Genomic DNA, 20,447 nt, shown 5'->3' with positions numbered 1-20,447 from the left:
ATTGAGGGAAGGGGCGTGGTGGGCGGCGCTGGTCGTCGAGGCAGGCCGGCCGTCGAGGGACGGGGGCATGGCGGCACTGGTCGTCAGGAGGGCGATGAGATCTGGAGATGGGGCGGGCGACGCCTGACTTCGATCTCACGGGTCGCGCCGGTAGCCGAGCTCAGGGGCGGCGCCGGTTGTCGAGCTCAGGGGCAACGCCGAACTTCAACCCGAGGGGAGGGTGGAGCGCCTGGAGGGGAGAGAGCACGGCGACTTGGAGGGATCGAGTCCCTGGATCGATGGGGTGGGGAGGAACCGGTATATATATCGGTGGCAGTAGTGGGTAATTTCTCACTAAATTTGTGGCGACTTTGATAATCTGAGTCCGCAAAAGCTCGCAAAACTTGCTTATGGAGATGACCAATTTTGGAAAAAATTGGTCTGTTGGGGAGCTTAGATCATCTCCAATTATATTTTTTTCATTTTATTTCTTTTTCGATTCTCTACCTTGTTTCCATTCTTTTTATTTTCTCTCATCTCCAACAATTTCTCTTTAAGTAGAATCTCGAAGGAAAAGGAGAGAGAATCCCGTCCTGAAAAGAATTACTCTGGAAATCCCGTCATGAAAGGAACTATGAAGGAAAACCGTTGAAGCGCTGAAGGAAACGAAAATCCCTTCACGACGGGAATATCACCCCTGAAGGGAAGCTATTGGAGCTAGTCTTATGGCTTCTGGGGCTGCTCCAAGTAGCAGAAGCTGCTTTAAACTCTCTAAACAGGGCCTTGGGGTCTTAGGTCATGTTTGTTTGATACATTTGTTTGTGACTTCTTTAGTGTCAGAAGTATAAACAAATAAGATTGTTGAAATGTGGTTTTTATAAGTTAAAAGCTTTCTTCTGAGAAAATAAATTAGAAGCTGAGAAGTTAGTTGAGAGTAATTTTTCTGATAAGCTAAAATTTATTGTAAAAGCTACAGTTAAAATCTAAAAATAGTTTTTCAGAAAAGGCAAAAGCAGAAGCAGGAAACAAATAGTCTCATAGGGTCTCTCCCAGTGTTGGGTTTTTAGACATTAATTAGGTGTCTAACTAGGTAAAATTTGATGTGGCAAGTAAATTAAAGAGGAGAAAAGAGAAGCTTGTTTTTTAAGAAGAAATTGGTTCTTTAAGCAATTCTAAATGAATGTGACATAATCAATTATCTTGGAAGACCCTAATAAAATAGTATCATGCATATATGTATTAAAAGCTTATTTCTTAATATTAATTTTTTACTCTCTTTTTTATTAGACATCACCTAAGAAAGAAGATATTAGGAGCTGTTTTAGCAGGAAATATAAAGGTTGCTTATGGTCGGCCGATAGGCGTAAGAGAATTAAAAAGTTTTGTTCTGATCTGCTCAACAAAGGGAATAATACCTTGACCCTGTGTTTTTCTGTCGTCATAGTTTAGACTTTCTATCCCAAGTTACCCCAACAGAGACAGATGGCTAAAACAACCTCGTACAAAGCGTGTGGAAAGTGGTGGGCATTGTTACTTTTACCTCATGCGCATTTGGGCTTAATTCCCTGGAAAGCTTGTTCCGTGCTGATTCATATTGTCTTCGGCTCATGCTTATCCTTCCTAAATCGGAAAAGGTTGATGAAAGCTAACAACCGTGGCTTAAGATAACTTTCGCATAGGAGGGCACATTTAGATTCCTTGTTCAAGAATATATCAGATAAAGATTTGTCGCCGTGATTATGTGAGGATCATCCGTACCCCGTTTCCTCCTCTTCATTTTTTGACAGTAGCTTGGTGTTCAGTGTGAACTGTTTCCTTTTCTTTTGACAACTCGTAATGTGTGAACCGAGAACCGTGGAGTGCAAGGTTTGCACTGGAAATTACTTGTACGATGATCGTAGGATGCGGACCTGGAGCTTGGAGTACCTGGAGATCAAATGTCATAATGATGAAAGCGCAATAAGTGTGTAACAAGTCAGTGATCAGTATTGAGCTCATGAGTATGTTCCGCTAGCTAGCTTGTATTTGACGTATCTCTGTTAGTCTGTAGCCCATAAAATTTATCAGCTTTCTACTTTTGCTGTACCGTTTTATCTCACAACAATTGCATTCAGGCGGTGATGCCAGCATGCCTATGTTGTTTTGTTTTGAGAAACCCGTGAAGAAAAAGATTTGAAAAGGTTGCCCAAAAGTCCAAATTTTAAGGTTTGCCAGAGCATCCACACTGCAAAAATACGTAGCATTAGCAAGGCAGATAAACATGCTTAAAGTGTATTTGTCCACTCCTGCTGTTTTGTGAGGTCGCCAAGTTTTTCCAAGAGCAGTAGTACTCCATTTCAGTAGTGCAGCACAATCAAACTCTTTTCATTTCAGAAAAGGGACAATACTTTTTTATATTACAAAAAGGAGAGAGAGGGGCACAGGGACTTTTTTTATTGTCAGTCTATTACGTGAAGAAGCTTATTTTTATAAATTATAAATTATATGATTTTATAGTATAATTTAAGGTCTGTTTGTTTTATATTATATTATGAGAATCTAGTTTAGTCTATAAAATCGATAAAAAGCATGTTCTCACCTGATTGTGGATTATATGATTTTATAGTGTAATTTGGTTTATAGATTGTGAGAATTATTTATTATATTATGTCTATTCATTTTTTATTTTGCTTTTAAGACTAAATCTATAATCAGAATAAAAGACAAACATGACTTTAGCTTGTGATTGAGAGAATAAGTTTTTAGAACGTGATTGCTGGTTTTTTTTCTTTTACTTTTAGTTACAATCCATAATCCGTCGTCCCGAATCATCTTTTAAGAGTGATTGGTTGCCCGCATTGATCTAGCCTGTATAGATTGTATATACAGATTGAGGGAAAGCAGACAAATATGACTTTAGCTTGTAGATTGAGAGAATAAGTTTTTAGAACATGATTGTTGGGTTTTTTTTCTTGTACTTTTAGCTACAATCCATAATCCGTCATCCCGAATCATCTTTTAAGAGTGATTGGTTGCCCGCATTGATCTAGCCTGTATGGATTGTATATATAGATTGAGGGGAAGCAGGCTGAGCGGAGTCATATTTGTTGAGAAAAATAGTGTTTAATTGGTTATATCTATCTGGATATGTTAAACTGAGGTTCTATTTTGTTGACCGAATCCGATGCTGTATAAACGGATGCAAGAATTAAGACTATGATTAGTTACTCGTATATAAATAATTTTATGATACTAATAAGTGAATCTATTTGCGTGAACGGATATAGGCTTTATATCTACCCGGCCAGCTACAAATCAAGCTTCCCTCCTAAACCAAGCTACATTAAGTTGAAACAGTGCATATAGATAATTAAATATATTTAAAATTATATGTATCCGCCGAATCAAATCGCTTTTGACAACTAATCACACTCTAAAAAGAGCGTTCAGGGACTCGTTCTGCGCGGTGGGCCCACGTTGCTAGCTCCCAACCCATCGCCCCCTTCCCGGAAACGCATCCTTGCCGGGGACAAAAGGCTCCCATCCCCGTCGTTCACACCGTCCTCCCCTTGTTCTTTTCACACCCGCGACGCAACCGCGCCGCCACCTCTATATCCTTCCCTCCATCTCCACCCCCTCTCCCCTCACCTCCACCTGCCCAATCCAACGCCGCAGCAAACCACGACAGCCCAGATGTTCCTCGCCGACAAGTACAGCTCGCTCCTCCCCTCCCACCACTACCCCGCCACCGCCTCACCCAAGGCCAACCGCCGCCAGCAGCAGCAGGGCAAGGCGGCCCGCTTGGACGCCGCGCTCGCCGCGCGCCTCCGGGGCCTGCTGCCGCTGCCGGCGTCCCCGCTCGCGGCGCTCGCGCGGCTCGCTGACCTCCTCGCGCTCACGCTTGGGGAGGCGGCGCCCGCGCTAGCCGGCGAGGGGGACGCGGTCGCCGTCGCCGCCCATCTCGACGCAGGCGTCGCGCTCCTCGACGCCTGCAACGCGATTACCGCCCGCCTCGACCGGCTCCGCCTCCGCCGCCTCCTCGCCCGCTTCGCGCTGCACCTCCTCTCGTCGTCGCCCTCGTCACCATCGTCGATCGGGCGCGCACGTGCGGCGCTCACCGACCGCGCCGCAACGTCCCCTCCGCCCCCGCTCCCTTCCCTCCCGTTCGACCAGCCCCGCGGCCGCCTCTCTGCCGCCGCGCGCGTCCTTGTCGCTGTGAACTCCGTCTCCTCCCTCGCGGCGGCAGCCGCGGCCTCCGTGCTCGGCGGGGGCGCCCTCGCCGCCGCCTTCCCACTGGTCTCCAGCGACTTCCCGTGGGCGGAAGCCTTCAACACCGTCTCCATCCAGCTCTCCACCCTCGCCACCAACACCAGCGAAGTGGACGCCATCGACGAGGCCGTGCAGAAGCTCGCGTCGGTCCTCGACGGCGAAGGCGGCATCGACGAGGCGGCGCTGCGTGCCGCGGCGCAGGAGGTGGAGAAGCGGACGGAGGAGCTGACAGCGCGGCTGGACCCCCTGTCGGACGCCGTCAGCCGCGTGTTCCGCGCGGCGCTATGCCTCCGCGACGCCGAGCTGGGCAGCTTCATGGTGGGACCCACCGAGAAGACGTGTAAATAACTGTCACTCCGTAAGCGTGTGTGTAGTTACATGTATACTGGTACAGCTCAGCTCTACTGCTCTACAGTACGAATTGGGCAAATGTCGTAGCCGAAGGCAGGTTTGGGTGGGCGAGTCTGTTAAAATTGTGTGTCAAGGAGGAGGCCACATACGAGCATACTTGCATTTTGCACCCTTTTGGATATGTGGAATCCAATACTATATATATGGAAAAGGGAAAATATTGCAAATGTTCTTCAATCTGGCTCTGTAATTTTGCGGCATATAGTAGTATACTATGGGCACGGGCGGATCTAGCTAAAAAAATAAGTGAGGGCATAGCAGTGATGGAGTCTTTGCAATTTAAACGGGAGCGTGTGACTTCACTCGTCAGGGTCCGCACCTAACTTTGAGGAATTTGAGATGGCATGTTTCTCTTGATCCATTTGGCAGTTCGAGGAATCAGTTTGGTCATCGTTTGCCACGAATCAAGATTGACGATCGAGTCACCGAAACACAGGGTCGGTTCAAAGCTCTTTTGAGTTTTGACACACTGTGTCATTGTGTCGAATGAGATTTTCAAAACACGCACAGAGAGACGAGGCTGCCAGGCACAAATTCTTTCGATCTGCAGAGCGCAGCCTCGAAATGACGAAATGAACTGCCCGACACGACATCCCAGCACCAGCGGCATCGGCGGCGTCCGAAACGCTTTCTGCAAGTTGCATGTGCCGGAGCGCCCCCCGCATCACAGCCAGAAAAACCATATCCGTTTCGTCGGCGCGGAAGCAACCCGCCGGCCGCCGAAACGCCAGCGTCGCAGCATGCACGGCATGGCCAGGAGGATGGACGGGGACGGGTTGCCGAAAGGCGCGAAGCGTTCACGACACCCACTCAACTGACAACTAGTCAGGTCAAGTACCGCCAAGCCGCCGGGCGTGCGGTCGCCGAGGCCGTCACGCAAGAGCGCGCGCGAGCAGCCCGGCGCGGTGCTTCTGCCGTCGCGGCAAGCCGCAAGAGCATGGGCGGGTCGGTCGCCGTCGCCACCCACGCACGCGCGGCTGTCCGTCTCTCGCGGCATTGCCAGTTGCCTTGCCTGCCCGACACCATCCAGCAGCGCTTGCCCTCACACTTCCGCTAGTCCCCCGATGGTGCCTGCATAGCATTTCCGATACCGCTTACTATGCGTCCTGCCTGTACCATGCCCTGTACCGAGAGAGATACGTACGGAGTGCCTTGATCCCCTTCTAGAACGTACTCGATCCATCTTCTTTTTTTCTGGGCATCTGCAGCAAAGGAGACGGCCCGGGGGATAACGCGCACCGTTGGATGGACGTGAAACTCAAGCCTGTTACTGGTGGACGGAGCTCCGGTTCACCTCTGTGCTCTACTGCTCTATTCTAGTTTGACTGCCAAACAGACCTTGGAAGTGCCCGTATGTAATCTGTGTAACCGTGCCATCAAAGTTTGTGCTTCGACATCGTGAATCGAAATACTACTGGCGAAGGTTTAATTCGAGTCAGAGGTGCCTCTAGGTAGAATCTTTTTATTTTCCAATATTTGCAAAAGTATATATCTAGTTCAAAATATTACATATCGAGTCTACAGTCACACGTGGGTTAGACGACAGTAAGGTGTCACCCGTCAAACAGATGATATCTTAAAAAAAAAATCAAAAAACACTATATTCTATTGCTTTTAAAATTCAAAACATTATCAAAATAGTTATAAAAAATTCTAAAAAAATATTTATATTGTAGAGGATATTATGATCTAGTTCTAAAAAATTTAGACAAAAATATAATTTGTACAGTGAGAAAAAAAGATAAATTTTATTATACAAATTCTGATAATATTGTGAATTTTTTGAGAGATACATTATAACATTCTATACTACATATTTTTTAGAATTTTTTATAACTATTTCGATAGTATTTTAAATTTTGAGAGCAATAAAATGTAATGTTTTTTTATTTTTTTAAGCTGGCGCCTATTGAAAGGGCGATCTCTTTATTTTTTAAAAAGGTGTTGCTCTTCCAATAGTAACAATAGTCTAGATGTACAATATTTTAAAATGGATATGTATTTTTGTAAATATTAAAAAACAATCCCTCTTGGCATAGCATTCGAGGTGGCTGGTTGGCCCATAGGAAGCCCAGAACGGCCCGCCACCCGAGAACGTAGTTGGCAACCAACAACCGCGCAAGGTGCGCGCGCGCATGCGGTCAGTCAAACTGACGCGGTCGAAGCGACGTAACGATCGATCGATCGATCACCCGCGGCGAGCCAACTCCACGTTCTCGCCGTCTCCACTATTCCCTCCTCAAGACTCTAACCACCTCCACTCCTCGACGCGCACTTGTTAGCCATCCCTCCCAATGAATTCGCTGCTCCTGGCACCGCCGAGCAAATCTTTAGTTCTGCAACGGTGCTGATCGGCTAGGAAGGCGTGGCGGCGATGGCGAATCTCGTTTCCTTTGTGCTGCTTCTTGCCCTCCTCGGCACATTGTACCGCCGCGCCGGCGCCACCGCCTTTGAGGTCGGCGGAGACGACGGCTGGGTCGTGCCGCACTCCAAGGAGGGCGGCATGTACAACCAGTGGGCGTCCAAGAACCGATTCCTCGTCGGCGACAGCGTCCGTAAGATCCAGTTCATTGGTTCACTACGCATGCAACGCGTGCGATTCTCTCTTGGTAATGGCATTAATCTTGCTAACTGGTTGTGCATGCACATGATGGCAAGATTTCAAGTACAAGAAGGACTCGGTGATGGTGGTGACGGAGGACGACTACAACAACTGCCGGGCGTCGCACCCCATCTTCTTCTCCAACAACGGCGACACGCAGGTGCAGCTGGACCGCGCGGGCCTCTTCTACTTCATCAGCGGCGTCACCGGCCACTGCGAGCGCGGGCAGAGGATGATCATCAAGGTCATCGGCCGCGACGCGCCCCCGCCGGCGCCCCAGGCGGCTAGCCCGCCCCCGACGCCTCCCAGCCCACCGAACCCGAGCGGCGCCGCTCCAGGCACCAGCGTACTCGCCGGCACTATTGCCGTCGCGGCGATGGCATTGCCGTTCGTGGTGCACGGTGTCTGAATTAGAGAAGCTGGCAGGACTGCGTTCTTAGTTACGTTCATCGATATAATGCCCTAGTACTCTTTTCCATCTTGTGTATTCCATTGTTCATTAAGGTTGCGCATCTTTCCCAGTTGGGACTGATACATTTGTGATGGTGTGGAGCATTTTATTCTGGCATTGCTTAAAAGATCAAATTGTTTGGATTAGAGTTGCATGTTTCATTTTGGATGGGCCCGAAACCTAATCTTTTGGACTTAAAATGCTATTCCATCTAATTGTTAGTTCATTTTTCTTAATTTTCTTATTTAGTTATGGTGGATTTTTGTATGAACTAAACTGGGTAGTATACTAGTATACCACCTGCATCTATTTTGGATTGTATTTCGCGTAAATGAAGAAACGAACACAGTATTTCCGTGCGCGTGCAGCCGAAGCGTCATGGATGATGGATGTGAGCGAAGTAGGCAGCAGTAGCTAGTCAATTTTTTGAGAGAGAACTCAACGCCACGAGCGGCTGCACGGCCCACTGCCCGTCTACCCGCCGCCGCACCTCGCATTCCACGCGCTCAACGCCACCCCGTTCGACCGGGTATCGCCTGCCTCCTATCCTATCGGGCATGTTTGCTTTCGTTACCCACTAATCCTATCTGGCAAAGTTTGGAAAGACAAAACTTGTAGGAAAGGAGAGTCAATTTGACTCTAAAAAATAAGGAAATCATAGCCCATCTTGCTTAAATTTAAACAAGCAAAGGAAGTAAACATATTTACTTGTCCTCTAACCTTACTAGGCGAAGCTAGATAAGGATGGGCAAAAAAACACCAAACATATCCATCATCTCTCGCACCAGGAGCCTTCTAATAAGCTATCGATTCGTGTTGCCAGTTGCATCATGTCTTGTTGATCATCGGCTACGTAGGTGTCCCTCGTTGCTATCATAGGTCAGCTTCATCATCTACGGCTTTGTGGTTGTGTCATGTGGTTGCAGCCTGTGCCATGCCCTGTCAATCCATTATCTCGTGTTGCGTAACAATAAATTTATTATCAGATTTTTAATTTTGCTCGTCGCCACCACAAAGCCGTAACTGTGAGTTACACAGCCTAAGCTTGGCTCCAGCGTCTTCATTCTCCCTTATCGTCACCGTAAGTCGTTGCTCAACCATCTGCAGCCTATGGGTTATGGCTTGTCTCATCGCCTACTTAACATCATGATCTTATGCTTTGCAACAACAAATATATTGTGTGGATTTTAAATTCCCCAACAAATTCAGTTAAATACAACACCTCTCCCGCCCAGTGCCACGATCTCGAGATACATGACCAAGTTACATGCCATGCCCTATCGATCCACGGATTTGTCGATGTCCATTAGTCGTTGTTGGAGAATGTGGTTCACCGTCTACAAAATTGCGAGCTATGTCTTACTCTGTCGCATGTTTGACATTGCGACCTTGAGTTGCACGGTCCAAGCTTGATATAATGGCGCCCATGTTTTCTCCTACCGATCCATGGATTTGTTGATGCATGTTGTGCTTTGCCCCGTTGACTGCTTGACGTGACAATCTTGAGCTACATGCTGCTTCCTAATTCTTATAGAATCATGTTACTAACTTTATTTATTTTTATTTCAAAAAATTTCCAAGAATGTATTTGCTATGGGCCATTCTTTTTTTCTATTTTAATTTCAGGTTTAATTATTATGAATTGTATTTTTTGCATGACTCTTTATTTAGATATTTTCTTTCCAATTTGTATGTAAATTGAACTGTTAATTTTTCATATTTTTTATTCCAAATTTAGCTGTTTATTAATTGTCTTTTAATATGAATATTTTGATTCAATCTACACGGTTAGATAATCATAACATTTAATGGTGTAGATCCTTTTATTTTTTAATTAATGTAGTAATTTTTAGCTTTTGAAAGTGAACGTGGTGGTGAGTCAGTTAATAAAAACAGACTTCAGAAAGTTCTAACCAATTGGCCGGATCCTACGGAGAGAAAGGTGACAGCCGACGTCCGGCAACAAGCTATCAGGCGCTCAGCGTACACATGCAGTCAACGTAACGCCCGGCCGGCGACAAGCTTGCCCGCCGCCGCCGTGACTCACGATTTCATGTGATCCGGCGGTGACTAGTCTGGGGCTCTGGGCAAGTACCAAGGCCGACCAATCCGCGCGCGTACGTGCTGTGCTGTCTGAGGCAGCAAGCGTTGGTACCGGTCTACGTAGAGGCAGTGACACGACGAGGACGGAATCCGCGTTGGCTGCTCCAGGAAGAAGCGGTGTCTGGGTGCTGATTGGTCGAGTTCGTTGGACTTTGGGGTGGTCAGTATTTGAAGTAACGACCACACCCTGACCACGAATTTCGATTTGTTCCTCAATCAAATCATGGCTAAGAAACTGAAAAAAAAAATTACACGCATGGAGATTGAAGTGGATAAACAGAACAAAAGAGTTCAGGCGCAACTCAACCACGACCTGTGGAGCGAGAGCCAAAAAAAAGAACTTTTTAGACTCGGTGCACCCCCTCAACTCGTATCGTATTTGACTTCTCAACCGATCCGCGACTAAAAGTTCTGACGCGACCGAACAGAGCGGTTCCTATTACACGGGCAGGATTCCAATTTTTATCCACTGGCACAGCACATAGAGCCTAGTGGCACATCACATTGCCACAAATGACTAGTATTTCATGGCCGAGGGCCCGAGGCTAAAGCAGGTTTCAATTTATTGACGATAACCGTCAAAATTTGTGGTTACCGAGTTTACTGTTCCAATTCGATTTTAGATACTAAATGGTAACTGAATTTAAATTAAAAAATAAAAAAATCCTATAAAACTAGAGACAATTCTAAGACCTTTCTGAAAAAAAATTCAAAAATAATGTCATTTGCATCATATTTTATAGAGAGGAAGTTTGAAAAAAATAAAAAAAGTTGAAGCGTGCAGCTCAATTATTAACTCATGTTAAGAAAAAATTTAACATACAAACACATATTTTTCTTGTGTAGAACGTATCTTAAGAGAATCTTTAAAATTGATTTCACTTCATTTAGAGTTTTATTAATTTCTCTATAATTTTTACAAAGTTCACAAGCATAAAGTGAATATGTTAAGAAACAACATTGTAATTAACTTTTTCATGTCTACTATTATTATTATTTTACATAAAGTATAGTATAAATAAACTAATAAAAGTGGTTTCACTAATTTTAGAGGTGTGATGGGTCAGTTATGAATTAATCTACTCACAATACATTTATATAATCCTGCATGTTACAATAACTAAATCATGAGTTCATGTATTTTTAAAATATATAGGATCATGTAAGAAGACTAACAAAATTAGTTTCATGATTTTTGGATTAGCAAAGAGTAAACTATGCATTTAACTTGGTTTAATAAATACATTTTCTCACAGAAATTTTTTAACTTTTTATGAGTATAAATACTTTTTATCATGTAGATCATGTTACAAGGAAACCAATAAAATTTGTTTCACTTGATTTGAAGCTCAGATGAATTAATTATTGATTTGACAAGATTGAGCCAATTTTTGTTTTTTTTTAATTTCACTGAAAATTGAGAAAACAGTTCGATAAATCGAAAAAACCGAGCGATTACCAATAAGACTGAGCGATTACCGACAATGCGGAAAATTCAAAAAAATCGCTCGGTAACCGATCCGATTCAATCGGTTACAGAGAGACGATTCTAACAAATTTTTGATCAAATTTTAAATTTTAGCAAATAAATTTTGTATGAATTTCAGTCAAATTTTGAATGGTTATCATGATATCTGTGTATTTTCGGTTACCGATCGGGCTCGGTAACCAAGCCTCAAACGGTAAGTCAAACCTTAGGCTAAAGATGGCCTCAAGGACATACGACTTTCATAGCTATCTAGTCATTCGTCTTTAATCAAAGATATATGAAAATAGACGATTTTCTTTTATGTGTGTGTAAACTTTATGTGAAAATCGTTTGCGAAAATCTATTACTAGAGACGATTAAATGAAAAGAACCGATTATGATAATACCATCCCACCACAGAAGTACTAGCGATCATAATAGCATATGTAATCATTTTGATCTCTCTGTCTAAAACTTCAAGTGATTATTTAGATATTTAATGGCCTCAATGAAAAAAAAATCAACTACATAGTTGTAGATCTGATCAAGAGCTACAATTTTCATATAAAATTTGTGTTCATTCGACTTTGTATGAAAAAATTATAATTTTCTAAGATAAACTATCATTCATTATATATGAAAATTTATTTTCAAAGATCTAAAACTGCAGAGATCACGATAACCGTGTATTTTCGGTTACCGATCGGGTTCAGTAACCGAGCCTCAAACGGTAAGTCAAACCTTAGGCTGAAGATGGCCTCAAGGATGTACGACTTTCATAGCTATTTAGTCATTCGTCTTTAATAAAAGATATATGAAAATAGATGATTTTCTTGTGTGTGTATATATATGAAAACTTTATGTGAAAATCGTTTGCGAAAATCTATTACTATAGATGATTAAATGAAAAGAACTGATTATGATAATATCATCCCACCACAGAAGTACTAGTGATCATAATAGCATATGCAATCCTTTTGATCTCTCTGTCTAAAACTCCAAGTGATTATTTAGATATTTAATGGCCTCAAATGGAAAAAAAAATCAACTACATGGTTGTAGATATGATCAAGAGCTACAATTTTATATAAAATTTGTGTTCATTCGATTTTGTATGAAAAAATTATAATTTTTTAAGATAAACTGTCATCCATTATATATAAAAATTTATTTTCACATAAGATCTAAAACTGCAGAGATCTGCTCAGACAGTTTATCATATAAACCGTCTATATAAAAACATTTAAATATTCTAAAAATAATTTTTATAGTAGTGCCACCATCCGTGGCAATTATTCCTTCTCCAGCCGCCGCCACCGCCGCATCGCCGGCTAAACATGCATTCACCTCACCGACCGGCAAAGCTAGCGAGTTCTCCTCAGCTTCTCTACCTGAGCCACGAGCCCACGACAAGCGGCCAGAGGATGAAGGTGTAACACGGACTCGATCCGTTAGACAGCGACGGCGAGCAGCCAAGAATCGATCACAAGTAGGCCGGCCAGCAACTCGCTAATATGTTTGCCGTCAAGAAAACATGTATAGCTGTATGTGCTCCAAAGCTCACGTTCATTGCAAGATGTACAGGTTAACACACGGGCAAAATGATATAAGAAAACAGCTGCCCGGTCCGTAGAATGCGAACAGGAGAATGGCCGGCGACAAGCTTGCCCGACGCCTCCGCCGTGACTCGCGACACTCGATGAGATACGGCGGTGACTGGTCTGTGCAAGCACCAACGTACAAGCGTGGACCCCGGACGGTGAGACGTGGAGAAAGGGCTGCCCGCGCGCTGGGCGCTCGAGGAAGATGCGGTTTCTCGGACGGTAATCTAAATCCCGACCACCCCCTGCCCTCCAATTTGACCTCGTTCCACAATCGAATTTCAAAGGAAAAATCTGAAAAAAAAATGCAGAGATAAGGTTAATGAAATGGCGAAACATCACACAAAATTTCAGGATCATCAGAGACTTGTTGAGGGAGAAATAAAAAAGAGAAGCTCAGACTCGGGTTGGACGGTATTTCAGATACCGACTACACTCTGCTCTCCAATTTGACATCGTTCCACAATCGAATTGCAAATGAAAAATCTGAAGAAAAAAAATGCAGAGAGAAGAGTAATGAAATGGACAAACATCACACAAAATTTCAGGATCATCAGCGACTTGTAGAGGGAGAAATAGAAAAGAGAAGCTCAGACTCGGGTGGTCGGTATTTCAGATACCGACCACCCCTGACCTGGTATTTCACTCCGTTTCTCAACCGGATGGTGACGAAAAAAAATCTGAAAAAAAAATGACAGAGATGTTTCTCTAGTCCCTTTTGTTCGTCCTGTCAAGAAACTAGCCATATTTTTAGGTTCTCCCGTTGATGGATCGCTTTTCTTGCTTGGAGAACACTGTCGGGATACCGTCACGAAAGGTTAGACCGTTGGATGAAACATAAGGATCAAGTAAAAGTAGTGCCGCTTCGTCTCGTCAATTGATCAAGTTGCTTTTGCATGTGGTGCAGTAGCTAGGCGTTTAATTCATCAGGCACAACTATGGAGAGATCAGGCGCGTTGATGATGCAGGCCTTGCAGGGCTCCTTATGTATTTTTTTAAGATAATGGAATTTTTTTGACCTTTTGTATTGCGTGATGCATATAATTATAGTGCATTATTACATCATCTCATCTCATATCTGAATATTTAAAGTAAGTAAAATCGTAAAAGAACATATGAATTTAAATCATCGATCATATAGTCTAATACTAAACCGTCATTCATTTTTAGCAAAAAAATTCATGGGCACCACATCTAATGTTTGACACACCATGATTATATTTTCTATCTTATTTTCAGGCTACATCAATCTCTAGAATCTTAGCTAGCGAGTACTTTAAAAAGTGTTACATAAAAGAAGTTATTGTTTTCTTATAAAAACAATATCATTATAGCATAATCAAATTACCTAAAAGAGAGCAGCCACCACATAAAATTCTTTTCTTGGATGCTCCTGATGTACTTGTATGCTTGCTTCTCGTAGTTTCAATTTTGTAGTACATAGCAGTAGAAACTTGCTGTGGTGCAACTATTTCTTAGTTTTCCCAATGGAAGTTGTCATTTGTGCGGAAATTTTATATAGAATTGATGATAATTAATGTTATAGTACTCAATGACGGATACAACTCTAAGAATTAAGAGGACTTAACTTTTTCTTCTTCTTTTCCTCTTTTTTTCTCTTTTTCTTTCTCCTCCTCCTCTTCTCTTCTCTTCTTTTTCTTCCTCTTCTGTGCCAAAAAATTGTAAGAGGGCTTGAGAGCTCTCAAGTGTTCCTAACTCCCCATGGATTTGCCCATGACAGTACCAATCCATTTATTCTAGAATGCTCTGCGTCACATGTTTTGGTTACCCTGCTTTCACAAGCATTGGCATATCAAGTCTTCTAAGGGGCATTATTTTTTAGCTTCTATCCTTCATTTCTTAAGCAATGTAGTCTGAATTTTTTTCAATATAGTAGCCCTGCTTATGATGCAGTGGTAATGTGCGGCAGTTCTGGTAGTGTAACATCATTGTTTGAATTTGATAATCTAATAGCTCTGTAAAGAGGTTCAGTTGATCTGACTGTTATCGAAAGTTGGTTTTGTTCCGACGCTTGCTGCTCTCTAGTGTTAAACCAATACAGGGATAGAACAATCTCATGTTGCAGAAATATGAATCATCGCTTCTGTTCTTTATGTACCATATTATGCTACGAGATCTGTTGCCTCCTAATTTAACTGATTTGTGTTACCCAAGGTTTACGTTACCGACCGGAGCTCGGTTACCGAGCTCGGTTACCGAGCTCCGGCGGTAACCGAAAATGAGCGATAATCGCGCTTACCGGTCAAAAATTCAAAAAAAATCGGAGAAAATTCATTTGGCAAAATTTGAATTTTGGAAAAAAAATCACGATTTTAGCTGTTCGGTAACCGCTCGGTTTTGGTCGGTTACCGAGAATTTAAGAAAACTCTAAATAAAGTGAAATAAATTTTAAAGATTCTCTTAAAATGTGTTTTATACAAGAAAAATATGTGTTTGCATGTTACACTTTTCCTTAACGTGAGTTAATAACTGAGTCGCACGCTTCAATTTTTTTTCATTTTTTTCAAACTTTCTCCCTATAGAATATGATGCAAACGACATTATTTTTGAAATTTTTTTTCACAGAAGGTATTAGAATTGTGTCTAGTTTTTTTTAAGATTTTGTATGAATTTTTTTTGAATTTTTTTATTTTTTTGAATTTTTTGAATTCAAATTTCGGTTACCGTTCGGTTTCTGAAACCGGACCGGACCGAGAAGATCGATAATCGTGATTTTTGGACGGTTACCGACGGTTTTTTTTACCCTGGTGTTACCTGTGTGTTTCTGCGTTGTTTGGCATTATTGCACGGTTTTGGATGTCATAATGTCCATGTCTGCGGTTTGTTTCCCTGTCATGTCTGCGGTCCTTGCAAATACGAAGTGATTCACAGTGGAATGATTGTGCTGTTGAGATAGATTGATGAAACAAACCAAAGGACAAAAAAAATATCATCCTCGCCCCCTAAGTTGGGAGAAATCATGGAAATTTCCTGATTCATTTTTATTGGAGCCGTAATATAGTAGCTGTATTAATAAATATGGCTACCATTTACAGTATTGAATTGCTTGTTTCGTTCACCAAGTCTATAATGCTCTTTTGATGCTAGGCCTGTAGGCCGTGTGGCTGCTGACCAATGGCTGGTGTTTTTGTTCCTGCTGAAGTTTAAGTAGTGGCTTATAATGATTTACCCAAGGAACAATCTTTAAGAAAAAAAGTTTATCGTATGACCAACGTTTAACTCCACCAGCACCATATTTAATGCTATTTGTCGGTTCATGAGTAGTGCGATGAACACCGATTGCTTTTGGCCGTCATGTCCTCTCTTGTTTTTGTCAACTTGATACTAGTACTACTTTTGCCTTTTCAAATACCAGTGTCAATGGCTACTGCTGAGTGAGCATTAGCTCAGGCTTGGTACATGGAATGTGGACAGGATCTTGGCATCTCAAATTCTGTTTATGGGGCCAATGCAAATAAATGAAATGCTTACTTTTCTGTGATTATCCTTGAATCCTTTCTCAACTGCCATTATGGTTTCGATTTTCTCAGGCACTTTTCGAAAACAAATCAGATCTTAGAGAGGCTGGGACTATCTGCAATCGATTGGCAGCTGTAGACAATCCCAAGACGTCATGTGACCTGTCTGCTTGAGAACCACCGTCGTATGGAGTGGAGGCACCTGCGTTGAGGACCTTCCTGTTCTCCTTCGGCCAAATTTTGGAACAACTTAAATTATATGGCCGATATGAGTGCTAACTCTACAACTTTTGTATAGCTCTTCTTTTGCATCTTGTCTTATCCTTTGATGATCGTACCATATGCTTTGTTTTCGTGCCAAATGCTGCACCAAATTGCTCTGATTGGTTTGGTTGTCGTACGTGCAACTACTTTAGTTGGCACTAGGACGCTATTTGGGTAGCGTTAGATCTGACGTACGAGTATATCTTAACAACCGTCCTGCCTTTTCATGTTTTTAAGTACCATAAAGTCAGATCGTCCTTCCTCATTTGGATCACTTTGTCTGCTTAGTTGCTGTATAGATGGATTTAGCCTAAGTAGATGAATATGATTTTAGGAAGAAATATATTTAGTTATGTATATATATTATTTTAGTTTGTTTCGATAGATATAAATATATGTCCGTAGTCATATCTAAGTAAGACTTCCCTCCGCAGCATAACTCAGCGGATGCACTCTGCTGTATTCGTTCATACAGACGAGTCCATTTGTTAGCGTCACAAAACATCTTCATATAAGCAATCAATCATAATCTCTAATCTGGCATCCGCCCATACAAATTCAAATTCAATCAACCAAATAAAAACTCAACATAATCTGTCTAGACAAATATAACCAACCAAATATTTTTTTAACAAATATGACTCCGTTGAACCTATATATACGATCCATATAGCTAAGACCCCATATAAACAACCAATCACGCCTCTAAAATTTGCTTGTAGACTTGTCACCAACTCTAAGAGAACGGGCTGATAGCCCAGCGGTAGAAACAGTTGATTGTTCTCTACCCATGAGCGTCGGCTCGACGCTTGTGTCTCACTGGGGCTTGCCCCCGTATATAGATTTCTTCCGAACGATTTCGAGTGCATGTGGATCACAATGAGAGCGCAACGAGCCCATAGTTTGCAGAGTCTGAGACTTCGTGGATCTCTACAGTATACGTGTGTATAGTTTGTAGATTAAGTGTATGTCTTAGTGTGTATGGGTGTGTATAGAGTATGATATATGTTTGAACATGTGTTTAAATATTACAGTTTATACTGAGTGTTGAGGATTTTAAAAAAACTGAAAGATCCTAAGAAATCAAATTGCAGCGGTGAAGGCTCTCATTTTGTTTTAAGACGAGAAGTGCCCTGTCAACGAACTGTCGTTACACATTGGCCAATACGTAGTCGTATTTTTTAGTTGTTTTGAGCCGCGCGCGATTGGGCAAATGAGAGTCGTGCCGGTGACAGAAATCTTTGCTTCTAGAGTAGGAGATTAGGCGTGTGTGCAGAAATAGAGGTGGAGTTGCATTCCCGTACAGAAAAGCAGCACGTCAGCTGCAAACCGTGGCGGATCCGCCGCGTGACTTGCATCCGATCAGACAGAGACTAAACGTTGTCGCGACATGCCGGAAACGCGACTCGAAACCGGAAATCACGATCCGCCGCGTGACTGACTCGTTTACACACATTGCTGGGCGTACGTACGCTGGGCACGTCCCATCCAGCGGATCGTGATCGGGCAGTTCAAACCATCGGCCGCACCACGTATCCACTCCAGAAAAACAGCGGCAGTCCAAGGTCTAGAAGAGAAAACCGGCCGTCTCTTCCACAGCTCCGCTGCCCTGCAAATGTCCGTCCTTCCTACAGCGACAGATGGGCCAGCGGCAAGGGCTTGGGACATTGAACGTGTACCTACGTTTGCAATCAACGGCCGAGCTACTGTACACCGTATGCCAAGATTCGTATGCACGGCCGGTGTGTCCAAGCAAACGTACGTGTCACATCGACACTTGTACTGTAATCACATTCAACTACAGCCGTGAAGTCCGTGATTGCTTTGACTCAATCATCACACAAGGTGCTCTTCAATCACTATTGCTCTTGTTAGTTAAAAAAATTACTCTACTACAGCCAGTACAGGCTCCAAGCAGGAGTCCATATGCTTCTGGTTGTACACAATTGGTTGCCTATAAGGTTTTAACCGTATGACCATATATGCATATTGAGTGAAAATAGGTCAAGCAGAATTATATATTTATTAAAAAAATGTTTAATTTGTTGTGTTTGTCTAGATAAATTGAGTTTAATTTCTGTTTAGTTGATTTAATCTGGAGTTGTACGTGTAGATATAAGAGTTAAAAACAGATACATAAGCCTGTATCCGTCAGACCAGTCTGCAGAGCTAACTCAATTTAGTATCTCTCATGATTCAGACTCCAAAGCACCTTTACATCCGTCGGGTTAAACTTAAATAATTTCTAAAATAGACCAACCACTTTCTTTTCAAAATTATACATATCCATAAAGACAAGATCCTTCCATTACGAATAAACACAGTCAGCCTCCTCAAGTACCGGTTGAAGCCTGCAGATTTTAGGGTCCTCGAAAAACACGAATATTTTAGGGGCCCGGCGGAGGCCGACCTGACCCGACCGGATCCAGCGCGCCAGCCAGCACATGTCGGTCAGGCAGCAGGTCAGGTCACTGTGATCGTTGGCAGGACTCATGTGCTGGATTCTTCAAGAACGACGGCGTCCGACGAGAGGATTTGCCTTTGCCGGCTTGCCGCCATCCGCTGGACCACGGGCGCGGTGCCGTGTCATACTCATGCCATGCCGCGCCCCCGGGACCCGAGTGATCCTGCGCGATCTTGGCGACCCCGCCCGGGGGCACCAAACCAACCAACAAACCGGCCCTCTGTCCCGTCTCCTCCACTCCCTTGTCATGGTTGTTCCCACGCCGCGCGAAGCCAGCACGGGGCTGCCAATTTTTCTCTCGATTCTGAGGGCAGGTTTCTAGGTCCATCCCTTTCCTCTACTCCTCTTGACGCGTGTGGTTCACCTATATCCATCATCCCCTCGTGACTCGGTTCTGCCGGAGATTTGGATGTTCCCCCCCATAGAATACGACTGTACGAGGACAACATTTCGCTAGCATCTCAATACCAGCGAGAGCAATTTGTCGAAACGAACTGAACACACGATCTGCAGCCACTCCGGATCTAAAATTTCCCACTCATGACTTAAATTCTTACCAAATTTCTGCTCGTACACATAGCAGGTTCGTTCTCTCCATCTCCACGAATGGTACAAGCAATGGAAGGAAGGACCACCTCTAGATAATCAATCGCATAGGATGATGGTAGGAATTAGGAAGCGACCAAAGCAGGAGTACGATGGCCGGCATGTGCCGTAGGCCGTAGCATGTGTGAGTGGCACGGTACGGAGAGAGGGAAACAATGGCGTGCAGATGCGTCCGGATCCGTGGCGTGGCGTGGCGCGACGCGATCGACGCCACTCGCTTTGCATGCACGCGAACAGTCTCCGTGCGTTTCACGTACGTGCCCCCGAAAAAACAGCTCGCCTACGGCCTTTGGGCATCGAGTCGGAGTTTTTTTAATGTAACATTAATTTAATAGAAAATTGCAAAAGTATTATGCATTTTAGAAAAAATGTAAAAATAGCATACGTCAGCAATTCACCTTTAGTTAAAATATTCTATTAGATCATGATTATGATTTTGATGATTAATAATAATATAGTCACTTAGACTATTATGTTTGTTAAGAATATATAAAAGAAGCCATATGAAAGATATATTCACCGGATTGTCCGGTGCCGGAAGAATTATACGCACCGGAATATTATGTTCAGAGAAAGTTTTACCTCACCAGATGGTCCGGTGTCAAATGGGCAGAAACAACAGAGTATTATTGACAAAAGGGAGAATACAAATGACTTCACCGGATGGTCTAATCATCATTAGAGGATCACGCTAGACTAATTCTTACAGAGAAAAAGCCAATCACAGAAGAACGAAAATCAACTTACCGGAATGCCGGGTGCCTATGTTGT

General features: G+C 43.2%; 2 protein-coding genes across 2 annotated transcripts; both read left to right on the top strand.

Annotated features, from left to right (window-relative positions):
* The first annotated feature begins 3,392 nt into the window (after window positions 1-3,392).
* On the top strand, window positions 3,393-4,999 carry LOC133925232 (protein BPS1, chloroplastic-like). The gene has a single exon (XM_062371129.1). The coding sequence runs from the start codon at window positions 3,652-3,654 to the stop codon at window positions 4,573-4,575; it is 924 nt and encodes a 307-aa protein (XP_062227113.1). The 5' UTR covers window positions 3,393-3,651; the 3' UTR covers window positions 4,576-4,999.
* A 1,602-nt stretch (window positions 5,000-6,601) lies between these two features.
* Window positions 6,602-7,769, top strand: LOC133923710 (early nodulin-like protein 6). The gene is made up of 2 exons (XM_062368992.1): window positions 6,602-7,193; window positions 7,297-7,769. Exons 1-2 carry the CDS (start codon window positions 7,013-7,015, stop codon window positions 7,647-7,649), a joined length of 534 nt encoding a protein of 177 aa, XP_062224976.1. The 5' UTR covers window positions 6,602-7,012; the 3' UTR covers window positions 7,650-7,769.
* The last annotated feature ends 12,678 nt before the right edge of the window (window positions 7,770-20,447 follow it).

The sequence above is a fragment of the Phragmites australis genome, chromosome 7 (genome assembly GCF_958298935.1).
Source record: "Phragmites australis chromosome 7, lpPhrAust1.1, whole genome shotgun sequence".
NCBI lineage: Eukaryota > Viridiplantae > Streptophyta > Magnoliopsida > Poales > Poaceae > Phragmites > Phragmites australis.
The sequence above is the reverse complement of the archived record's forward strand: the minus strand, read 5'-3'. Positions and strand labels throughout refer to the sequence as shown.

What these genes read in the sequence shown, in the direction of transcription:
- LOC133925232 (XM_062371129.1), top strand. Translation starts at nt 3,652, where the DNA reads ATGTTCCTCGCCGACAAGTACAGCTCGCTCCTCCCCTCCCACCACTAC.
- LOC133923710 (XM_062368992.1), top strand. Translation starts at nt 7,013, where the DNA reads ATGGCGAATCTCGTTTCCTTTGTGCTGCTTCTTGCCCTCCTCGGCACA. An exon ending in CCTCGTCGGCGACAGCGTCC is followed by an intron (nt 7,194 to 7,296) that starts GTAAGATCCAGT and finishes CATGATGGCAAG; the next exon opens with ATTTCAAGTACAAGAAGGAC.